At 37.5% G+C, this 23,272-nt stretch overlaps 2 protein-coding genes across 12 annotated transcripts in view; one reads left to right on the plus strand and one right to left on the minus strand.

Annotated features, from left to right (window-relative positions):
- Positions 1-233: 233 nt before the first annotated feature.
- On the minus strand, positions 234-2,573 carry LOC143341686 (protein FAM8A1). 8 transcript variants are annotated; one of them, XM_076764708.1, is made up of 6 exons: positions 2,429-2,573; positions 1,849-2,054; positions 1,613-1,759; positions 1,100-1,220; positions 908-1,022; positions 234-848 (listed from the first exon to the last, which is right to left on the minus strand). In XM_076764708.1, exons 2-6 carry the CDS (start codon positions 2,048-2,050, stop codon positions 543-545), a joined length of 891 nt encoding a protein of 296 aa, XP_076620823.1. In that variant the 5' UTR covers positions 2,051-2,054; positions 2,429-2,573; the 3' UTR covers positions 234-542. The 8 variants fall into 8 exon arrangements, with proteins under 8 accessions (XP_076620823.1, XP_076620827.1, XP_076620828.1 ...); XM_076764712.1 differs by having other exon boundaries at positions 1,613-1,770; XM_076764713.1 differs by having other exon boundaries at positions 1,613-1,770; positions 2,248-2,527.
- A 615-nt stretch (positions 2,574-3,188) lies between these two features.
- Positions 3,189-23,272, plus strand: part of Krz (beta-arrestin protein kurtz) — a 42,886-nt gene continuing 22,802 nt past the window's right edge. For all 4 annotated transcript variants that reach the window (XM_076765925.1, XM_076765923.1, XM_076765926.1 and 1 more), the window contains exon 1: positions 3,189-3,445. The gene's annotated coding sequence lies outside the window, so the exon portion shown is untranslated. The remainder of the gene's footprint in view (positions 3,446-23,272) is intronic.

The following is a 23,272-nucleotide window of genomic DNA, read 5'->3' on the forward strand; positions in this document are numbered from 1 at the left end:
TTGAAATGTCCATAGCGCGGTACTTCAATTGTCTCACGGAAACGTAAGTAAATCTATTTAAATATTCAAGAAACGAAATTCTGTACACAATATTCCGTGGTTGTAGTGCACAACAAATCATTGAAATACTAGGTTTGCAATACTTTTTCGGATACTCGTACTTAAATTTAATAAAAAAAATTGGTGATAAGGGTATATTTTTTATTCTTTCGTATTTAATGAATATATTCAAATTTAGGTTAAATTATAGAATGTTTTATTAATAACTGCAGTAGTTGAAATCTGTACAATTTGTGCAGATATTAAAGCAATTAAGTATCTTTCCTTAAATAGCTTGTAAATATCTGTTTCAAAGATATTACATATTTTCTTACATTACATCAGTACACATACAAATCGTCTTTTACTTTAAAAAAATACTTCTCAACATTGCTATCTTCGATTTTTACACTTATGTACATGTTACGTTCACCCGCGCACTCATACAGCATATACAAGTTGGATATATTTTATGTTTCTCTGATTCTTTTGGAGCATATTAATTACTGCTGATCTTCAACCACAATAGAGTTACTTAGAACATCGTAAAAGGTTCTGTTAAATCTTAAGAAAACTACACCAAAGTATAGCGGGAAGAAAAATGTTGACAACATGTGTTTCATTAGTGATCGTTCAAGTGCGAGCAGTAAGCCTAAATCGGTTCCTGGCGACACAAGTACAACGTCAGAGTCGTTAAGCCGATCTAGAGGCGTAACATTACGACACTGAACAACCCGCAATCCCATCATAAATTTTCCGGGCGTTGCGCCACCTATGCGGCCATTTACACCATACTGGAGCCAGAATGCCTAAAATATTTTTTAATTGAAGTAATATTTGTATTGTTCCCATGCAATAATGTACTTACCTCAAGGATGCACACAATCACGCGATGAACCATTTTCAATACTAGCACTCCATATGTCATATCTAAAGTTATTTGATAATCAATTTGCAACTTTATTAGTAAATCGTCTATATCTCTGAAAGAAAAAGAAAATGCACGAACAGGTAAAAGAAAAGAGCAAACGGATTATTGTAGTCTACTGATTTTACATACATTAAATCAAAAACATCAACGGCAATAAAAGCAATAAAAAGCTTCAAGAGAAACAACATTGTTAAATCTATAAATTCTGCAACAAATCGTTTCCATCTTGGTGCTATACGATATTCAAAACCTGAAAGAATTCTTTCCTCAAATTTCAATATATACAGTTACCCTTGTACCAAATGATAATGATGAAAAATGTACATTTCAAAAATACTGTATTCAGAAAACAATTGTTTGCTAATGTTTAAGGGTATTTAACCGTTTTAGCGCCACGCAGCGCGATCGCGCTGTTTGGTCACGATCGTGAACGAAGCGCTATCGCGCTGCATGGCATAATCCGACACGGATTTTTAAAAACCCCTGACACTAAAATGGTTAAGGATGTTATGTATAATATTTCTATATTGAAAAAGTAATTTATAAAAAAATGCAGTATTTTTGTATCAAAAGCACATATAGTACTAGCTGAACCTCTGTTGGAATGTGATGAACTCAGGAGTTATCGTTATGACCTTCTACCTTCAGCTCCAGGAGGTTGGAATGGAGGTCCTATAGGATCTTGCGTCCTTCTTTGTCTTAGTGGATCGTTCTGTTGATCATTTGTGCCGATTATTAATCTCTGTGTACTCGCTACGTTTGGTGTCTGAGACGTGAATGGTGGAATACCTATAATTATTCTATTATATAGAATAATTTTGTTACAATTAAGAACACATGGTAAACAATGTATAAATTAATTTTTATTACAATCATACCGGTTGCTGGATTTAATATTTGACCAGACATCAGATAATATGAAATCATTGTGGCCACACTTTGCCACGCATATGCTTCGTATAACCATTTTTCCAACTCCTTGAAATATTCTGAGCGTTCCTCTGCAGCTGTCATTTTTGACTGGTCTTTATTTTCCCTGGATTTATCTTCTTTTGTGTCCTCATTTTTGTCATCCGCCATTTTACTGTTTTAGACAATTTTACGAATGTAAGTGTTGAGATCTTTTCAATAGAAAACTTTTGCTTCATAAAAACATTTATTAAATAATTTGGTAGCAAAACCGAGTAAAATCTACCTTTCAAATAATGAATTGTAAATAGTTTATTGCTTTGTCAAGTGTAATGTATCATAATTAAATTAAATGTTACTTTATTTACATCGAATTTCTAAAATGATATTCGGATGTACTACTTTATTTGCATTCACTTTGGCATCCACTGTTAGAATAGTATCTCATACAATTTCGTTCCAAATTTCTCCCAACTTTGTTATGTAGCCCGAGCTTACATATTGAACGAGCGTATATTTTATACACAAAAGAATTTTCAATAAACGTACCAATTTTCTTCAGCGTTTAAAACGTAAAACGAATTTAACCAGGAAAAATACCGACTACTTAATCGTGAACGTCGACTTGAAACGTAGTAAGTACAAGATTCATACGTAAACGAAAAATTACTGGTTACTGGCTAGACTTAGTGATTTATAACAAAAAACCCTACTACATGATCTATAGTACATTCTGTACGATGATAAGTAGATCCAAATAAAACCATATGACCGTGGCAGGACCGTGTTGGCAAAGGTTATTCCACGAATACATAAAAATAGAGTAAAATTATAATTTAGCTGACTAAATTGTGGAGGCTGGCGGATGGTGTCTATTAAACCTAGATGTTCGTTAAATAATGTCTATACAGAACCTAAAATCTCTAAAAATACATCTTTTATATACATTAAACTTGAAAATCGTATTATACGATTTTATTATGATTTTTTGCTGTTATGTTGGATCTATAGCATGCCTCTGGCTACAGTGTCGTGTCATTAAACTTAGGTGTTCGTTAAATAATGTCTATGGAAAACCTAAAATCTCTAAAAATATATCTTTTATATACATTAAAGTTAAAAATCGTATTATACGATTTTATTATGATTTTTTGCTGTTATGTTGGATCTATAGCATGCCTCTAGCTACAGTATCGTGTCGTCATAGCCGACCAATCAAATTTCGGTCACGTGATGGGTACTGTTTACATCGAACTTCAACGTCCAATAGAACGAATGTACTATAGCGTTTCCTAACCAAGAGGTGGCGTGCGGCAGTTCGCACTGCGGCGCTACCTTCTCAGGACATGACGTACTCGGAGCATTCGTGCAGTAATCACAGTCAGTGTACGTTTCTGACGACTCGCTCCTTTGTACTTTTCGCGTTTTCGAAATAAATAAGAGTAAAGCGGTGGGTGTCGTGAAGCAGCGTGTCATAGCAAGAACCGTGTGGGACTGTGGGCGTCACGAGTGACAGTTGGTCTAATTCTTGAATAGGGTGTGGGCCACAACGCCAGGAAACATTAGGTAAGATCTTATTACATCGTTCGTGCGACGTTTTCGTCGTTTGTGCTTTCGAGAGTGGGACCGAATTTCGAAAGACCGTGGTGCGGGTCCTGCGAAAGGCAGCATTCTTTTATTTTTTACGCGCGAAAATTTTACGGTCACGAAGTTTCCACGATCGCACGCGTCAATTCGATGGAATGTCGCGCTCGAATTCCGGGAATACGGGCGATGCGTTGCGCTCAAAAATCGAATCTCCCTCTTTCGCCGTCACTTGTAAACAATCACCTAACACGGTACATGTTTCCAATCGCCGCGAATACACGCGTGAATGACAATCGGTTGTGTATTCACCAACGGCGAATCGCGAAATCGAAAGTCGAAGAAGCCCGAATGAACCCTTCGTTGCGATTCTAAAATTTAGGTTAAGTATTTGTCAGCTTTCAAAACATCCTTCGTGTATCTTACTTCGTCAATGTACCGTCGTGTTGCGAACACACGTTTGTTAAAACCTGTATGAAAGTACGCGATATAACTTCGATATAAGCCCTTCTATATACCCCTAAATACAATCGATCCGAGCAGTGCAATTAAAAAAAATAATTCATAATCCACATGTCTTCGCGAGACGTGTGTGTACTTCGTGGAAAGATAAAAAGACCGTGTACGAGCGAGGTTAACGCGTATTCAATGTGTGACGAACGTGTGGCGATGCGTCACATTTTCGAGGGAAGTCGCTACTTCAACGGGATTCAGCCGGTGTTAAGGATCGTTCGGAATCAATCTATTTGCTAGCCGGAATGAATGTACAGGCACTGCCATTCCATCGATCCGTTTTTCGGTACCTAAATAATGTCTGTGAAAACTGTCCTACGTAAAAAGAAAAAAGAACGTGACGTGGAAAACGTTCGCACGGAAGGATGAATACGAATAAAAGCTAGGCTTTTGGTCAAATCGCTAAAGGTGAATGGCCGCGATTGTGCAGAGTCCCATTCACGCGTTAAAGGCGCCTGATACGTTTTCGGAACCGGTTGCACGAAATCCATGGGAAAATGGCCGAGCACCGTGGGAGCCAAGGTACGCGTATGTGCGTTAGTGCGTGCGTCTTACGTCGTTTTTCTCAGCCAGTTATTTCGTTCCCTTAATTTGACGTGGTCGAACGCGGACGTAACAACAACGAATGCCGTTGCACACTGCGTCGCATACTAATTTCGCGGCAGCCGGGCGAATTAAATGCGCCTCTGTACGCGAAACGTTTCCGGTTCCGTTGCTCATCGATATTTCGATGGTCACATTGCGAAACTTTGGTGCGTCGGTCTCTTTGTTTTTACATTATTATCATCGGCAGTTTAAGTTATTGCTCGGCGTGCCATCGAACAGAAATGTCTTTCCAAGTACTACGTTATCAATTAATTTCTTTTTATCCTTATCATCGTTTAAACGGAAAATCGATTTTAGAATGCAATGGATTAAAGTATAAAGATCAATACTTCACAAGATAAGTTTTGTGTAATATAAAACGTTCGTATATTCTTGTCAAGAAATATTTACAAAATATCGGGTTTTTTTTTTGTTCTTCGATGGTAATTGCATTTCTGTGTATTTTAACTGGTACAATGGTGGAGGGGAGAGTGCAATAATGCAAATTGCCCTGACGACGTATCGTGCCGACACTGTTATCGAGATTACGCGCCTCCTAATCCCGTTTGCGCGTCGAAACATAAACAGATACCGATTAGTTGCAAAACTGTACGCGATAACTTGAATTACGTTTTCGATCCGGAGATTCGTTTATTTTAACAAATTTATACGAACGATTATTTTACTTGGATTGCTCCGAAAATCAATAATTTATATATTTTTATAAAAAACTTAATCCGAATAAAGTCGTGTTCCAACTTATTTTCATCGGGAAATCATCACTAATCACGTCACACGAATACACGTGCGGCATCCAAGCTCGACCAACCAGTTTTTAATTTCACAGCTGCCGAGCGATCGGTTCGCTCGAGTTTAAGAAATGTAAACAGTAATGGGGATGATTCCGTTTCTTTAATTCCGTGGTAAAAAGTACTATATTTAGGCGAGGAATTACCGTATCAAGTTGACAACGATAGCGTATGATATTATTAATATAAAATTCCAAATCTGAATTTACTTATGACTCCTACTACTTTTATTCCGACTGAAAGTAAGACTATTTAAATAGCATGTGGGAGTTTTCCATAACGAACCGGTATTTTCTCACGGTCAACTCTATGTTGCCTTATCCCGTTCAAGAAAGTGTAACAACATTAAGGTCTCTGTTACTTAGGGAAGACAGCAAGAAAACCTTTTAAACGATAATAGAATTTTTATTCAGAATGTAGTTTATAAGTAGAAAAACATGCGTTCGAACCGTGGCCGTCCGTCGTGATTAAAGGTTGAATATATTAGCATTTTGCAATATTTTGGAATTATAATTGTTTACACGGATCTTCTATTGCATTTCGAATTTAATCGTATTCATTACACAGCCAGAAACGTCGAACGCGAGCGAAACTGCGCGTTCTCTGTCCGTGGTATCGGCAGTTATTTTCGATCATCGATTATTAATAATTGCCGGGGAGGATGAGTGACAGTTCTCGTTATATCTGCTCGATCGGATCGCGAATTAATATTTCCATCGTTCCGCCCAACTTGTAAACAGTCGCCGTGCTGTAGCGTCCAACAATTAATTACATGCATCTGTAATTTATTCCCGCCGATCATGGAATCGTTGCTACAGTAGGTGGTTTTAAACCGTGTCCCGAATTTACGTTTTTGCATCGTAAATTCTCCCGGAATTATATATTTTGCTTGGAAAATATACATAGTATGTCGCACGTACACCGCAAATATACGTACATCCATCTGGTATAATATGAAACAACCATGTGAACCAAGAATGCACGCCATTGCTAGACCGTCTACGTACACAACAGAGAACAACGTGTCTTGTAAACTTTAGCACATCTTATGATTTACGCGCGCACAATATAGCTAATAACAGCATAAAGGAGTTTAGTTTATTCTATCATAACCTTTTACGGTTCTTTGCAGCATAGAGGTTCGCGATATGAGAATGTACGTTGCACAAGAATTATTGGACGAGTAAAATGTGTACGTAATATCTTACGATATAAGTCTGTACTAAATATTAAGGCCAAGACCATAAAATATATTATATTAAAATTTAGTTATAAACTTCTAAAAGCGTCATCAAATTACTTCTTTCGATAAAATAGATAGGTATAAAAAAGAAACAGTTGCAATTTCTTATTTGCTCGTTCAAGGAGAAAATTAAAAAAGATCAAGATTAATGCGAATGAATTAAATGCTTGGTAGAAAATGAATTTGGTAGTAATCAAGCGGAGTGCTATTACGATATAAATTATGGAACGTAATAATCAGCTGTGCTACGCGGCAGTTGAAGGTGATGTACAGTAGTACCTGTCGTAGAGAAATACAAATCGATTGTATATGTACGTACACATGTATGTGCACACTTTTAAAATAATATCCCACGTTCGTAACTCTGACTGTAAGTAGACATTCGTGACCGAGAGTAGAAAATCGTAGACGTCGTTCACCTGCTCCAAAAACGGGAAAGTCGTGCGATCGGATAGTTTGTTCGTGATATTTTATCAGATTACAACAATCAAGCGAGGCATTTTAGCTTCTCGTATCTACGTTGGAGTCGGAGGCACGATCGACCGAAACGTAGGTTGCAAACAACACACCGGGTAGCCTCGCAATAATCGAAGAGGAAATTCTGATTCTCCGTTTAGCGTTCCCCTGTTGCAATCGCTTCTCGTTGCAATCGCTTCTCGAGTTGTCTCCCGTTTCGAGTAACAAAAGCGATTAGTCGTTTCCAACAGGAATCCCAAGCGTTTCGTTCTTTAACTTCAGTTGTCGAAGTTCCCGCCAATTTGAACGTCGACAGGCCCCATTTTTCGTGGCAGACCCAGAACGAATGGGCGGTTGCATTCGCGTACTTCCGGCGAAAACGTTAGCTGGCGATCAAGATTTGCAAACGAGGTTTCTCTTTGTTATGTTCGGTGCATCGCCCGGTCGGAAGATTCGCTTATTGCACTTACGATTGTTACGACACGTGGAAGAAAAGAGTTCTTACAGTCGGAACGTCAACAACACGGTTGAACTCGTTTCTAACAAGCACTAGGGGCCCAACATTTTCCCGTTACGACTCGTATCGTGATTCAAATCTATAACACAGTAGAACCATAATTATTGCACGGGAGCCTCGTTCGTTGTATGTACAGTGTCGACAAGCAGAGGGGATAGTTAAGAGTATAATTAATCCTTTCGATTTGTTAAAACTGTGGAAATCCAATCGATTGTATTCCAACGAGAATAGAATAATGTTACGATAGAGGCTGCAAAAAAATTAATCGGTAGGGCTTCAAAATTATTGTAGTAATTAGGGAACGCCTCAGGTGTATCGGTTTATTTTATTTATGGAAATTAGTCACGTTTCGAAAAGAAGAAAGGGTCGTAATACAGAAACGTGCAATAAAAATTCTGTACAAGAACAAGCGTCATAGAAAATGAATATATTGTCCTAATTTTTGTAAGATTTGTTAAACATTGGAGTGTGTAACTGTATATTTTTTGTATTCCGTAGAACTTTAAAATAATAGTTTTATGAATTTTAACGACGATTGTATAATTTCTCTCAGGCTCGCTTGAAAAATAATAAATATCTTGGAACATTTGAACGAGAGTGTATATCCTAAGTTGGTCTCTGGGTTTCAGTCCTTTTACGGACTGCTTGCGTTTCGATCCTCCCAGTCTAGTAAGTCGATGTTCTCGCACTGATAAATATAGGGCCACCCCATCTTCGTTCCATCCCCTCGTAAAACTTCTAAGCACGCACTTTCTGTTCTAATAGAGAAGCAATTCTGTAGGATGAGCTTATTTTGGCATGATTGACAGTCAGGAAAGTGGTCTTGAAAAACCAATTAACTGTGAAGGTATATTCTCAAACAACAGTAAGTTTACGACTCTTAGGCTGTATAAAAAAATGTTATAATATTGCATCTTCAAAATATTTCCAATGATGCAGGTCATCCTACTTGACGATATTTGAACCATTCCTTTCTGAATTATTTATTAATCTTTCAGGAATGTTAATCAATATTTTCAATCGAATTCCTCCGATATAAATTAAGTAGCCACACTTAAAATTGATGTCTGAAGAAAAACATCGAACTTAGCATAGTTTAGAGTTCTTTTTGCGTTAAAAAAATCATTGTTAATATCAGTACGATTGTTGTAGTACACTGGACCCTTTAGGAGCAGCTAGGTGCATACTTGAGTTAACAGTTACTCGTTCAACGTGAAATATAATTTACATAATTCAGATATTTTATTTAGACGATACTTTTTTCACAAGAATTAATTTTATCGGATTGTATATTACGTAGCAGTCCCTGAAAAGGCTTGGAACGTCTGAAAATAAAATATCTTGCGGCATCTACGAGATGCACGACTCGAAAGGAACGATATACGGCCAGCATTGTCGCGTTAATCTTTTGTGCTGGGTCGACAAAATGCCAGAACGTGCTCGAACTCAAATTTCCAAGTGTATCGTGCCCGTCTCGCTCTCAGATGGATCCGGAGACGCAACATCGCGTTACTGGCCTTGATTTTCCATTCGATAGGACGAAAAGTTCGACGCGTAGCGTTTCGCGGGGGTGTCGGTTCGAAAGTGAGAGAGTTCCTCGCGAATCGCCAGCGTAATTTCGCAAACGGCAGCACGGGCATAAACGGATTCCATTGAAATTCCATGCTAGTGAATCGCGACGGCACAGTCGAGTCTCGTCAAGCGAGTTTCCTCGATAAATTGCGTCGGATGAATTCTCATTTAGAAACAGAAATTCAACTCCAATTTCTCTCCGGCTTCCATGGAATTATTCATTTTGGAATTATTGTGCGAGGTAGCTTTAACCGGATTTGCACGAAACTGTTGCGTTTGCCCCGAATTATGCGCGTTAGAATTTGGAAAACTGGACAATTCAACGCGTTCGCTGTATACACATATTTGCCTAGTTGTCGCGTGATTAGTGATTAGTTGTGACGCGATTGCGTGTACGGGGTGGAATTGTCCAGCTCTATTATTTCTGTTAGCGTTCTGAATGCGATCAAATCGGAGAAATGTTTATTCATCGTGTTTTGTATCATAGTTCGCGACAGGAGCCTCTTTCTTTTCAAACGAAGAAATAGATACACTGTTTCAGTTCCAAACATAGTCTCAAGCAGTGCGGATGGTAATGCAAAGAACATTTGTTTTTTTAAATCAGCAACTGGAAGTGGTTGTTTTGAACTGTTAAACTGCAGAACCTTTTTCCTTACAAAAGCCTTACATTTAAAATAATTAGTATAAGAGTAAATATAATAGTAATCGAACAGATAGCTGGAGATGGATCAATATCTGAAAATTTAGGTGAGCTCGATCACTGTTTCTCGACAAAGTGATAACGACATGTTTTATTCCTACTATCCTCCTTTATTCAACATTTCCTTGATACAAATTCGTTGAAAATTTGAAACAAATGCCAATGTATAAGAACATGATATTTGCACTCGAACATTGAAATGTTACTTTATCATAAAAGAGCTTTGTAACGATCATTATTTTAGTATAATGTTGGAAGAAGTATCGATTTTAGAAAGGACGCTTTATCTTTCGTCTCGTAAAGGGACCTCTGTTCCATGAAAGCTCGGAGACGTATTTTCTTCTGGTTTACGATCAATAAAACGGCGCGGGAAAATTTCCATTTTAATGCATAGAGGAGACGTCTTTTCGCATATTGTAGCTGCGCGAACAAGATAAGCCAGTTCGAAAATTGCATTTCTCTGTGCCTTATAACGTTTGCTCTCCTCGTTTGACGGAAATTACCCTTTTGGAACGTTTCAAAGACCAGAATTTCGTTGCGAGTTTCTTACCAGAAAATGTTATTTTCAGCGTGATCAACCGAATGGCGGGAACAGTTATTCCATGTTACGCGAATCCGCGAACTAGGTTCCCACGTGTAAATGAAATTCGCCCGAAACTACGTGTAACTGTATCAAAATAATAATTCACGCTGAATGATCAGCGTGGCCAGCGAAGCGCATTGAGTATTACGCAAGCCGTGATAAGTTCTTTATCGTGGCGTACACGTTTGAAGCTAAACAGAAAATGTCTAATTTGGCGCGACTCCGGGTTCAAAGGCCGCGGTCAGCGTCGTTTTCGATAAGCTTTGCGATTATAGAAACGAAATCGATAACGCGTTGGTGTAATGCTAAGTGGATTATCAACCTATACCACGTACAGGATCGAATTTAGGCACAAACTGTGGCTTGGAGCAGGCATGTCGAACTCATTTTTACCTGGGAAAATGTTTCGACATGAGGTTTGCACTATGTTACTACGTTTAATAATATTAAAAAAATATAATTTAAATATTATATCATGGTGAAATAAATTGTCTAGTTGAATTATATTCTAACGAGCAATGTTGTATTCAGTTCAGTCATCGATAAAATAGTCTTTAAAATGAGCACATCCTCGTTGCGTACTTCATGATTCTATCGGTGATTGATGATGGATCGCGGTGAGCGTATCTTGATCAAAAAATGGGATCGGGAATTCATTGTACGCGTAACCGACGATCCGTATATCCTTCGAGACGCGTCGATTTCGAGATATTGTTCCGCAGACACGAGAACGGCGATCTGCATCGCGAAGCGTGTGATTCATTCGTTAATTGATAGACATTTCAAGAATGCCAGTCGTGTAGGAAAAAAACCCTGCGTGCCACAATTAGGCTCGTCCTTCCTTCGAGTCGCCTCTGGACAGGAATCTTTGTATCGTTCGTTTATCATGAATATTAAATAATGAAAATCATAAAAGTTCCGGGGAAAAAGCATAATTCGAACCGCGTAATACTCCATCTTCGGAATTATCTATGCTCCCTTTGAAGCGAAACTTCCATTCGAGGCGGTTTGAAAATCCTTGGAAATCATTTCGCGTAATTCACAAAGTCGTTACCTCGTAATGTTTAATCTCTCTTTTTCCCCAAATCATGTTTGCGATCCTTTTGAAGTGAAATTTTAATTCGACCCGTGGTCTGAGAATACTCCGGGGACCTGTCGTTGCAAAATTACAAAAGTTTCGTGGAAAATAAATATGGTGGGAGGTGAAACGACGACCAGCAGAAAAGTGGACGCGATTAGCTCGAAGTAAACCGGTGGAAACGCCGAGGTAAAGGAGATTAAAAATCTCTATCGATTTAAAATTCCAGCACAGAGGAGCGAATTAGAGGAAGCAATGGACAAGGAAGGAAACGTTCCCGCTTCACGGACTACTTTAGCAATTAAACCTTTACGATCGATTCCCGATTATCAAACGTGGGAACGTGGCTTTCGGCGTCGAAACAAGACGCGACTAAAATAACACCGTATGATTTTCAGTTTTCATTTAACGGATTGGTGTCTTCTTTGTGAATTAATTCAAAAAGTTGTATTAGATCTATCAATTTCGAATTATGTACACGGATTTGCGAATAGTTCGAGTATTCATATTCATTTTGTCAAGCATTAATTATTGTTCATTCTCGATCTATACAAAAAAATAATCGGAGAACGAAGATTTCGGAGCAGAAATGAAGATAAATAGGGTGTTCAGCCACACCTGGGAAAAATTTTAATGGTAGATACTAGAGGCCAAAATAAGACGAAAATCAAGAATATCAATTTCTTGACTGAGGCTTCGTTAAAAAGTTATTAAAAAATTAAATTAAAAAATTTTAAATCGTTCTAAAAAAATTATTTTCGATTGCAGGGGTCAATTACAATCATTTTTGGTCAATAGATATACCCCCGAAATCCTAACCATTTTTGAGCAAAAAAATCATTAGTGAAAATATAATGTCTGACCATAACTGTCTGTTACCCTGAAAATTAAAAAGTTTCAAATCGTTCTAAAAAAATTATTTTCGGTTGCAGGGGTCGATTATGATCACTTTTGGTCATTACACATACCCCCGAAATCCTACGCATTTTCGAGAAAAAAATTCCTTACCGAAAATATAATTTCGGGCCAGAAATGTCGGTCCGAATTGTCATGCGAATCTTTAAAACGTCATAACTTCTGAACGGATTGGACGATTTTAATGTTTAAAAAAGTAAACTACGCGTATTTTGATGGAAAATATGTAGAAATTCTAGCAATATTGAAAAAGTTGTTTCTTGACCCCGTAAAATGAGAAAAACCCCATAAAATTGGTTCAATTTTCAAACAGCCATAACTCCTACAATTGTGAATATATTTCAATGAAACTTTTTTCTGAAGTAGAGCTCATGGGTACCTACAAAACAGTATTAGACAACTTTTCTGTAGAGCGTCAAACAAATTGATTAAAAATGAAAAACGAATTTTTAACAGAAATCGACAGGGGGTAGGTGGCTAAATTTTTCGGCGAAAAACAATTTTTTCAAATTGTTCTAAAAAAATTATTTTCGATTGCGAGGGTCAATTACAATCATTTTTGGTCATTACACATACCCCCGAAATCCTACGCCTTTTTAGAGAAAAAAATTCAGTACTGTCGGAACTTTAAACTTTAATAACTTTTTAACGAAGCCTCCATCAACAAATTGATATTCTTGATTTTCGTCCTATTTTGGCCTCTAGAATCTCCCATTACAATTTTTCCCATGGGTGGCCGAATACCCTATGTATGTTTAATAAAATATTGAAACACAGAAACACTTGGATAACTGTGTGTCATTTTCACGTTCTGTTATTCTTATTTATCTTTCATTCATTGTCCTTTTCTACGAACGCCGTAGCTCATTTTGTGCCTTTGTGGGAACAGAAAATTAATCATGCTTTTGTAACTGCAAGACTTTCATTCTGCATTCCTTGCAGTTATCCGAGATTTGCTGTATTTAGTTAGAGAGCGATACGATCAACAGCACTACTGCAATCGGTGTTATTTGTCTTGATAGATGGTCAGATTGAATCGCCGAGAGCGGTTCTAGCCTTCGAGGGCGGGTTGTTGTTTGTTTTCTAGGATGCTCCGGAGGGGATGATGCTCGATCAGGAATGCGCATGCTTCTGGTTCCACGGTGGAACGTCACAAACCGTCGTAAACTGGGGCAGATAACGAGACGGTTCTCTTATCGTACCACGGTTTGAAGACGCCCGACTGCGAGATAAGGCTCATTCATTGGCTGGAATATGTTTCACGACATCGTGGACCGTGTATTTCGCCGATAGGACCGTGATCGATCGAGACAAGTCAATTTATGAATTGCTTATTCAGCCTGAGTCGCGTTACGGCTCGATCGGCTTAGCTTTTGATTCTTGGGGAATCCACGCGGAATTTCTTCGTCCCGAGCAATTTATTCGCGAGTCGATTGTTATTCTCTTAGATTTCAATCTGCTGTCAGTTTTGGCTCCCTCAACATTCGTACGATTATCGTTAAAATATTAGGTCGTCAGAAGACAAATAAAATTTGTCAGTTCAGGGGATTTCTGAAATTTTCAACATACCAACATAGATAATTCGTAGAAATTTGAATCAGATATTAAACAAAAAGGAGTTTACTGTTTTTTATAAAATTTCACATGTTTGAAATATTGGTTCAAGTTGTAATAAAGAACTCATTGGATCTTTTCAGAATCACACACTATCCATTGCAATATATCTATACGTATTTAGACTAACGTGAAAATTTTTTCTTACATTTCCATTAGTCTTTACAATTTTTATTATTTTTAATATCTATTCAAAAATGTGAACCGAAATAAAAGCTGAATCCACTGTAATAAAATTCAGTAATCCGGTAGTAGGTACACCCAAAAAACTCATAGTAGGTACGCTATTAAAATGCAAATATAATCGGGTCGCGCAAAATGCAAATTCAACCGAACGAAGGTTAGCGACAGCCGCGCGATAAAAAATTGCATCGAACGGGATTTTGCAACCGGACACCAGCAATTTTGTGAATATTATTGGTGTCATTAAGCATCATTTAATTTAACGATTACCTGCATTTGTACGATGCATACAGTATATTGTATTAAATCTTTCTTGTTCCTTTACGAAATTTTTTCACCGTTCCGTTCCACTAGTGCAATACGACATACAAGAAAGTCCGGGCGCAATTAGTGTTTTTCTCGCGCCGTGCTCATCGTCTCGCATTACCTTGTATTCATTCTCAGAAATCTATCAAGAAAGTGATACTCACGCAGAGGAGGCAAAACCTCGAGGGAGGCGATTTTGTCGCTCAGCTTTATTAATGGAATCAATTTGTGCCTTTATTTCGTGGAACGAGCCTTACCATTAGTCTTCGGAACGTCCAACAAAGTCCTTGTAACGATTCCATTTTGTTAGTGCTAATAACCAGCGTACGAGCGTTTCCTACCAATATATTGAGCTTGCGTTAAGCGGAGATTCTAAGCGATCATAAAAATAATTCTGTAAATATCGAAATTGTAGCGTAACTTTTAAATATCACTCATAAATGAATCTGATAGTCAAGATTTTGCATTTTGGTTCGATTGAAACAGAAATCCTCGCGTCGTTGGTTCGGCCATGGTCGTTCTTCCTCTTTGTTAGGCCCCAGCTTGTTTCCCTGACCGACGTGCTTTATTCAAAGAATCAGTAGACCGAAAGGCGATCGTCGATCTGACCGGAAGGCTCGTCAGCGCCGGAAGATCGTGAAAGGCGGCGTAATTAATTAAGATGGAATTATTCTGTCGCGTTGTACGCATTGGGGAACAGAAAAACTCGAAAGAATGCCTCGGCGGAATTGAATTATTCGCGCGAAGGGTCGGACAGCTCTAACAGCGAAGTAATAGCCCCCGTGTGGCCCTGTGCAGTCGGTTCATTTCGAGTCTTAATTTTGATTTTTTCCCATCACCTTTATCACGGAATAAAATAAAATACTCGTAAAATGAAAAGGTAGCGAGGGCTCGTTCGTTTCACCGTGGAATCCGGGGTCAAAATGCAGTCGTTTCTTTCAAATTGCAACGGATGTCCCCTTTCATTAAAGTTTTACGACACCGGGCAAAGGACAACGCAATATCTGCGGTATATTCAACCGCGGAAACTTTTCGACGCGCTTCTCTCGCATATATTACGAATGTCATTCGTCCATGATTAAAACCGCGGTTGTTATCCTTCAGCTACAGTGATTACCGCATAACTGACAGCATTCGTCCCCGGATAACTGATGCGATCTCCATCCATTTGTATTTCTTAATTGAATCGATTATTTTCCCTAATGCATCGCGTATTTCCAAATCGTTTTGTAATAAAAGTAAGATGCACGAATTATAGAGGTCTTTAGTAATTTCTAGTTCGATTTTTTACAAATCTTTTTATAACAATATAGATTTTGAAGTTTTCAATAACAGTAACCTTTTCAACAACGAATTGTTAATTACGTATGTAAAATAAATAACAAGAGTGTCTGCCCTGCGTTTGACGCGTGCTCGGCGTTGTTTTTAATTTTAATTACGCGCCCTGCGAGGGATTTTTAAAATTCCGCAGTTAACTGATTAAAGAAAAAAATATTCCTGCATTTTCTGCCTCCTTCGAAAATGTTTCCTACGCCAGTTACACGGGAGTTAAGCGAGTAATTACGAAGATGTTTCGCAACGAAGGACTTTGTGACAGCGTACGCGACTTAATAAAGGTGTATTTTATTTCAACCCTGAATCGCGTCGTTAATGTTCCTCCATGGCAACGCCGCGAAATATAGTCCCGTGCTTTTATCAATATTGCTCGCTCCAGTTTCCCCGGTTAACACGGGAGACCAGGAAAATCTTTCGTGACTCGACCGTTGCCTTTTATTTGCAATGTAAATATATCAGTCTGCCGGACAGGGGGAAAACTGTCGACGGAAAACAGGTCGCGATTTTTCATACGGTTTTCGATCCTTTCTTCGGTGGATACTGCGCTAGGCATCGGTTCCGCGGTTCGTGTTGCGAACATTTTGACCGTGGACTGAACTCCGTTCGTCCCGCTGTGGAGCGAATCACGAGATCGCATTAATTAACCTAATTTCTTTTTCGCGCGGAGAAAGAGCCGGAGCAGCGTATGCACGAGACGCGAGCTTCGGAAAAAATAATATTACTTGCACGAAGTTTGCGCAGAATTTAATTAATCGACCCCTACGATTAACGTGCTGACGTAAACGTATTTTACATGTTCACTGCCACGGCAATTTTTCGTGTCTAGAGAAATGAATGCATGCTCGAGCTACAGTTTAACCATTAATTGATATCGTGAGAGATGCTTTTACACTTTAAAAGACGCTTTTTTACACTACATTTTAAATAGGAATATAATCATAGAGAAAGAAAAATTTTGTTTAATTCGAGACTCGAGGACATTTCCCCTAATTAAAACTGAGTTTCTGGGTATTTTAAAACGTAATTTATCATAATTATCGACATATCATAATTGAGGAATCATCTTTCTGGACACGATGTCAATAAATCCAATATTAATCGGAAAATAAATACAGCTTAATGCCAGTATTACGACACATATCGAATCGAAGCGCTGTCCAATTAAAGACTGTCAGATTACTTGAAATAACAGGAATTAAGCTGATCACGTAAATTAAAAAATGACACTTTTACTCGTTTGATGCAATTTTTTTTATAAAATACGAGATTAAATTTAGACATAGAATATTTTACAGTACACTGATAGTCACTTTTACTTTTTCTTGTCAATTGTGTAACACTTAACTTTCGTACGTACGTGATAGGCTTGGGTGGATTTTGTTCCAAGTAAAATAACTTTCTAACTTTTAATTCACTTTATAATTTACGGTATATTATTATTTTTAGTTTCATTTCTAAAAGAATACAAGTTTTCCTCGATCGTGTGTACTCGAGCTAAGAATATTATTTTAAGTATTCAAATTAAACCCCAGATATATGCATAAGATTGTTTATTTCCATGGATGTGAGTATACACTTTCGTATGTATGCAATAGCATTTTACGTTTGAAATATCATAATATTTTGAAGTGATCTCGTATCGCTGCAGTTGGCCGTAAAACTTGTTAGGGGTTGTATCTGTGAAAAAGCATCTGGTGCACGAATTTGCTTTCGCGGATATCGTGGGTTCATTGCGAAACCGATCAAGGATCTCTGGCTGTGGTAACCAGCCGGCCTTGAATCAGTAGGTATTCGATGACTGACGAACATATCGTATCAACACACGCGTCCGGATTGCTCGTGATCGTGACACAGAAATCGGCTTCGAACGATCGCGGAATCGTTCGACCATTCTTGGAAAAATCGCTACCACGGATATCGTTGCCTGACCCGCTGCATTTACGTTGTTGTGGGCTTATGACGCGACAAAATCTCATTAACCTTTTGATATTTCGCTTCAGCAGGTCCACGATCTCGATTCAGCTAGTTACAGATTATATCTTTCACCCTATTTTAGTAAGAGTAACAATACATTTAATATCAACGAAGCAATCATTTACAAAAATATGTTTTAGAATTATCCATAATTTACAATCAAAACTAGGCGAATTTAGCGTAACATAATTTGTGAACCTCTCTGACAAAGTTCAGTTTTTTGATTCCAAGCATTACTATCGTAAGTTTCTACCAAAATATGGTATTTGTAATATTGTATTTCGTGGAGAAGCATATAATTTGTATAAATTATATTCATATTTTTTATGTAAGAGTTTTGAAAGTTATTTCAACGTGATCCGTCACATGGTCCATGGATACGCGATTAAATTTCGCAGTTTTTCGCGCGCTTTCTTCGTGACGCACGCAGAGGTGCTTGTTGTATTCATAGTGGGAACACTTCCAAGAATCTTAACCACGGATTTGAACGTCAAACACACCGCGACTGGAATACCGCCTCGTTATGTTGAGTTATTTTCGGTCGCCTATTAAAATTTTCATCCGCGAACTCGTTTAGTATTTATGCGCTTCGAGGTGAGGAGCCACGAATTTCTTCTCTGGACGTGAATTTTTCAGCATCGTCGTCTGGATCAGTGATCGATCGTTGCCATTGGCCTACGAGCATGTCTAGAAATAAACAAAATTATTGGGAATAAATCTTGCAACAATACGTAAGATATTTTTAGCTAACAAAAAGGCTGCGGTTGCTTTTCTTCTTTCGACCCCTTTCAGTCTTATCTGCGGGCAGATTGGACAAAGAAATTCGTGACACGTGCAAAGAATATTTCACACAATATTAACAATCCATACACACTTGCGAAGGAACTTTTTCTTGTTCTTTTTTTCGATTGAATAAAATCACATACTGGAAAGAAAGCATCTCGCTGGTCTCGCATGGCGTGACAAACGTATCGTGTTAATGCAAAGTACTAACATGTAGCACATCGAGATCAGAAAATGCAAAGTGAAAGATTGTTCAAGGCGAAAACGAATTTATTTCAAAGTCTTGTATAGTAATAAATTATAATAAAAGTATGAGAGGCATCGATTCTTTCAGACAATATACGTCTATGTGTTTTCCCCTGAAAACTCTAAAATGTTGGTCAAAGTTATCCTCGAAAACACGTTTTTTAACACAATAAACTTTTTTCGAATGTGCGTATATACATTGAGGCGTTATGTTAACACGATCGCGTCTAAAATGCTAAATTTATTTTAACGAAACTTTATATTTACGTTCTATATTTTCGTCTCAAGATCCTATTCGATTTTAAATAAAACAGGCCTATGGATAATACAAATTCTAAAAAAACGTTTCAAGAATTAAAATATGAATAAAATTGTATCCATTGCATACACGTTAATATTTCTGCATAAATGTTTAAATTAATATATTTACGAAACTATTATCTCGTGCAAATAGTCACTATCTTTAATCAAAATAATATTTAAGTGCTGATTTCATTGAGATTCGTTCTAAATATTGGATATTTCGCTTAGAATAAAATCGCATGGTCATTCGAGGATCAATAAAGTTAAACTATGCTTGTACAGCTATGATATCAAAATATTTGTTAATTTGATCGAACAAGCATTTATTTTCATTGTTTTCGTTTCTGAGAAAATACCGATTATGGCGTTAAAAAACTTCGTGGTAGCGAAAACAGACTGGTTGCACTTTGTCGGAAGTGTGTAGAGGCTAATGGAGAAACCCACAAGTATAACCACGACAGTCCAACGCTATACATCCGGCACTTTCAGCGTTTGCCCCGCGATCGATCCAACGATAGCGTGCAACCTTGCGTACAGCCAAGGTAGTGCATACTCGGTAACTGTTTCTGGGTTATCAGGGGTTGCAAACGAATTTCTAACGAGAAAAGTTCGAAATTTGTTCTCGCGGGGCCGCGTGCTCGGGGACAGCTATGGGGAAAATGGTTGATTAGGGACTGACTATAAAAGGTTCTGAGCGAAACTCGGCTCCGTCGTTGACTATGGGATGGATGAAAGCCCCGATGTTGCGCCACGTGTTCATCTTTCCACGCGAGAACGGAGATGGTAACCTTTAGAGCGAGGAAAGGTCCTCTTTGGAATTCGTTATGGCCGCCAATGTGTCGTTGAAGATTAAAAGGGTGATCGTACAATGGCCCATTTAGGCGCGTGACGTGATTGGCAGATCGCTGATAGCTTTCCGACCAACGGACCTGAGAAATTTTCACCACAATTGCTGGCAGGTAGTGATATAGCAACAATATGTACAGTACAGAATGTTGATAAACGTTCTTAGAAATTTTTACTTCAAGTACTAGGTCACCCTATAAGCTCGTGTCGTTGGATATTCTGAAATTGACGAAGATAAAATGTGTAATTTGATAGAGAATAAATGAAATTTGGCAGTTCAGATTTTCGATATTTTAGTAAAAACGTTCGTAACCATTGACACTATTTCCCCTGTCTGTAACTTGCAATTTTAAATCGATAGTAGCGCGGACGCGGAAATTCGTTTTTAAAAGGCTGGTATCCTGGACATTAATAATGCGGTCGATTTCCTCTGACGCGGAGGAAAGAAATTTTCAACGCGTTTTAGGTGGTAAATGCCGTCCCTGAGATTCCAGTGTCGATTTTTTTAGGTGGAATCGGAAACGTTTTATCGGCCGGAATCGGATTTAATACTCGTGACTGCGTAATTAATAGAATCGATAATTTATTCATATATAATTGTGCACGATTTTATCTCGCTGCGTTTCCTTTTTGCGCTCATCGTGTTTCCCGTAAATAATTTTAATCGTACATATTACATATTTTGATAGTAATATAACAAATGGAATTTTTTTTTAAGTATTAGAATGATGTAGTAAAAAAGTCATCAGTCCACGAGATATTTTAAATAAATTTGCGATGATTTTAATCAATGGATATGAGAGTCTGTAATCAAAATTCCATGCATTTCCAACGTAATTATTTTTAATCGACAATTGCTTTGAAAATAGTCTATGAAAAAGCTTCTGTTCGCTGTTCGTTGCTCTCGTTACGTTATCTTGTCGCGTTATCAGGTAGCGGCGATCAATTAGAGTACGACACACGATAAATTTTCATGTAGATAAAGCAAACGAAGATACGGGAAGGCGCGTAGAGATGCGTACAGTCGATGTGAAACGAAGTGAATGAAACTGATACAAAATAGAATTGTAAAATGAGGAAGCGTAGCAGCGAGAGTGTGGAAAAAATCAGCGAATTTCAAAGAAAAGACTCTTCGTCGCGTATAAGAACTTTGCAATCCAAATTGTCAAACACTTTTTTATATGACTGTTTAATAATTCAAAATTAATATGTTCGAGATACTCGTGGTTATTACTTTGGCATGAAATCAGTTTCAAATATTATCCCATTTATTTAAAAGAATTTTAATGAATCGGAAGCGTATAAGAAACGAAAGTTGAGCTAATACGCTATGTTTTCCAATTAGGGCTATCTGAAATAAAATCAGATTTGCCAAGCCATGAATACGTTTATGACTCGTTAATTGTTTTTGAAATTACCGAGCTCGTAAACCCTTCTAAGCGATGTATTATATTTTCGGAGAATGAAATAACATTTCAACGCAATAAAACTCACCTTTGAAATGATTAATATTCCAATACGTTTAAAACGCAACTTGGCTGTTCGTTCGACACGATTGATTCAACTTCTTTTTATCTTATTTCATATCGCGCGGAAATTATACATTGCTACGTTTAATTGTACGGTTGACTTTAAGTTCGTGATAATAGTAAAATCAAACTTTCGAACTCAATTTCGGTCGCGTGACCCTTGAAGAGGTCAATCGATCGATGCAACGAAAATGTAGAATACCTTACGTTGTATTCCAGTCGAAAATGGGCAAATTTTGTATAGTATAAACAATTATTAATCCCTCTAGAAGGAAACGTTACTAACAATTTGTTTAGAAGTTCCTTGATATCAATAGTATATTAGATTTTAAATTATTTTACTTTTGATCCCCATCTTTCCTACTGTTACGCGCGAATATTGATAAAAGTAGTTGCCTGTCGAGTGCAATATTTGTACTAATTGAACCTTTGAAGTTTCCTGTACCTGCGCGTTTTATTTATTCCCTTCGAACCATTAACGGAGAACGAATATTATTCAGCGAGATTTTAATTGTAATTTGCTAAAATGTACGAGGTATGATATTTCTATTTTTCAGTAAATTCAATTTGTCCGTCGACACAACTTGTTTTCCGTCAACGAGATGAGTTTGCGTCGTTAACATTATTTGCTGTTTTTTCGCGTATGTCGTTCGACGATGATAAACAATTGTTTCGGTGGTATGGGAAATTGTACACCTAAATATTGAGGGACACGAAAGTCGGTCAAAGTTCAGTAGGAATATGCGGTGAGGTTGGTCGAGGTAAAATACAGTCTCTAACACTGAAAACCCTTCACCACTCTTGTTTGTGTATTGATCAATACACATAAATTAAACACATTTATGATAAACATAAATACATAAATCCTATTTAATGATTTAAAAGGGTAAAAACAGCCTCCAAAGTTGGAGGTCGAAAATATATTTTTCGGAATATCTCAGGAACAACAAGGGATAGAGACAAATTTTTTTCGAATATTTCTATTCCTGTCTGAATAGAGGATACGTGTTTTCGGAATTTTTTATTTTAATAAAGTGCACAGTGAACATTTTCAACGTTTTGATAAACTGTTAACAGTGTATGATGTTATTGATTACACAAACGTTGTAGCATGCAGAATAATCCTTTAGAGATGAAATGTAATGTTTATAACGTTCATTTATCGACAAAATTAGCAAGGCAAAAGCGTTTAACAATTTTCAGCGCGAACCATTAAGGCTAAAGCAAGTTTGATTGAGTGCATATTTAATTATCTAAGATCAATTGATGAACTGTCGATCATGAATGCTCCTTTTCGTGCTCGCCCACCTATCGATTCCGGGATTTCACGAGTTTGGCAGAATAATAAACGCTATGACGAAAATAACAAATACGTGCTGTAGATTTAATCTCCGGGATTAATATCTACTCGTTACGAAATGCGTTTCGCGAATTTTCCCGTCGAATTTATGCTTTTTACGAGCGTCAGTAAAGTCTCTTCCGACGTGCATTCTATTTCCATTTTTTCACTGAAAATATATTTCCATACAATTTTTATACATGTTAATGCTTTATACTCTGTATTCCACCCGGAAACTAATTTAAGTGCTATCTCTGCTTCATTCAGAATGAATGAAATTGGAATTTCTTTTTAATTAAATCACTTTCGAATTGTTTTATGAAACGATAAAACTTCAAAATTCGTTGCTAATTTTTGCATTGGTTTTTTTACACGAAAAG

The sequence above is a fragment of the Colletes latitarsis genome, chromosome 5 (genome assembly GCF_051014445.1).
Source record: "Colletes latitarsis isolate SP2378_abdomen chromosome 5, iyColLati1, whole genome shotgun sequence".
NCBI lineage: Eukaryota > Metazoa > Arthropoda > Insecta > Hymenoptera > Colletidae > Colletes > Colletes latitarsis.

What these genes read in the sequence shown, in the direction of transcription:
- LOC143341686 (XM_076764708.1), bottom strand. Translation starts at nt 2,050, where the DNA reads ATGGCGGATGACAAAAATGAGGACACAAAAGAAGATAAATCCAGGGAA. An exon ending in AATATTAAATCCAGCAACCG is followed by an intron (nt 1,760 to 1,848) that starts GTATGATTGTAA and finishes GAATAATTATAG; the next exon opens with GTATTCCACCATTCACGTCT. An exon ending in TGATTGTGTGCATCCTTGAG is followed by an intron (nt 849 to 907) that starts GTAAGTACATTA and finishes AAAATATTTTAG; the next exon opens with GCATTCTGGCTCCAGTATGG.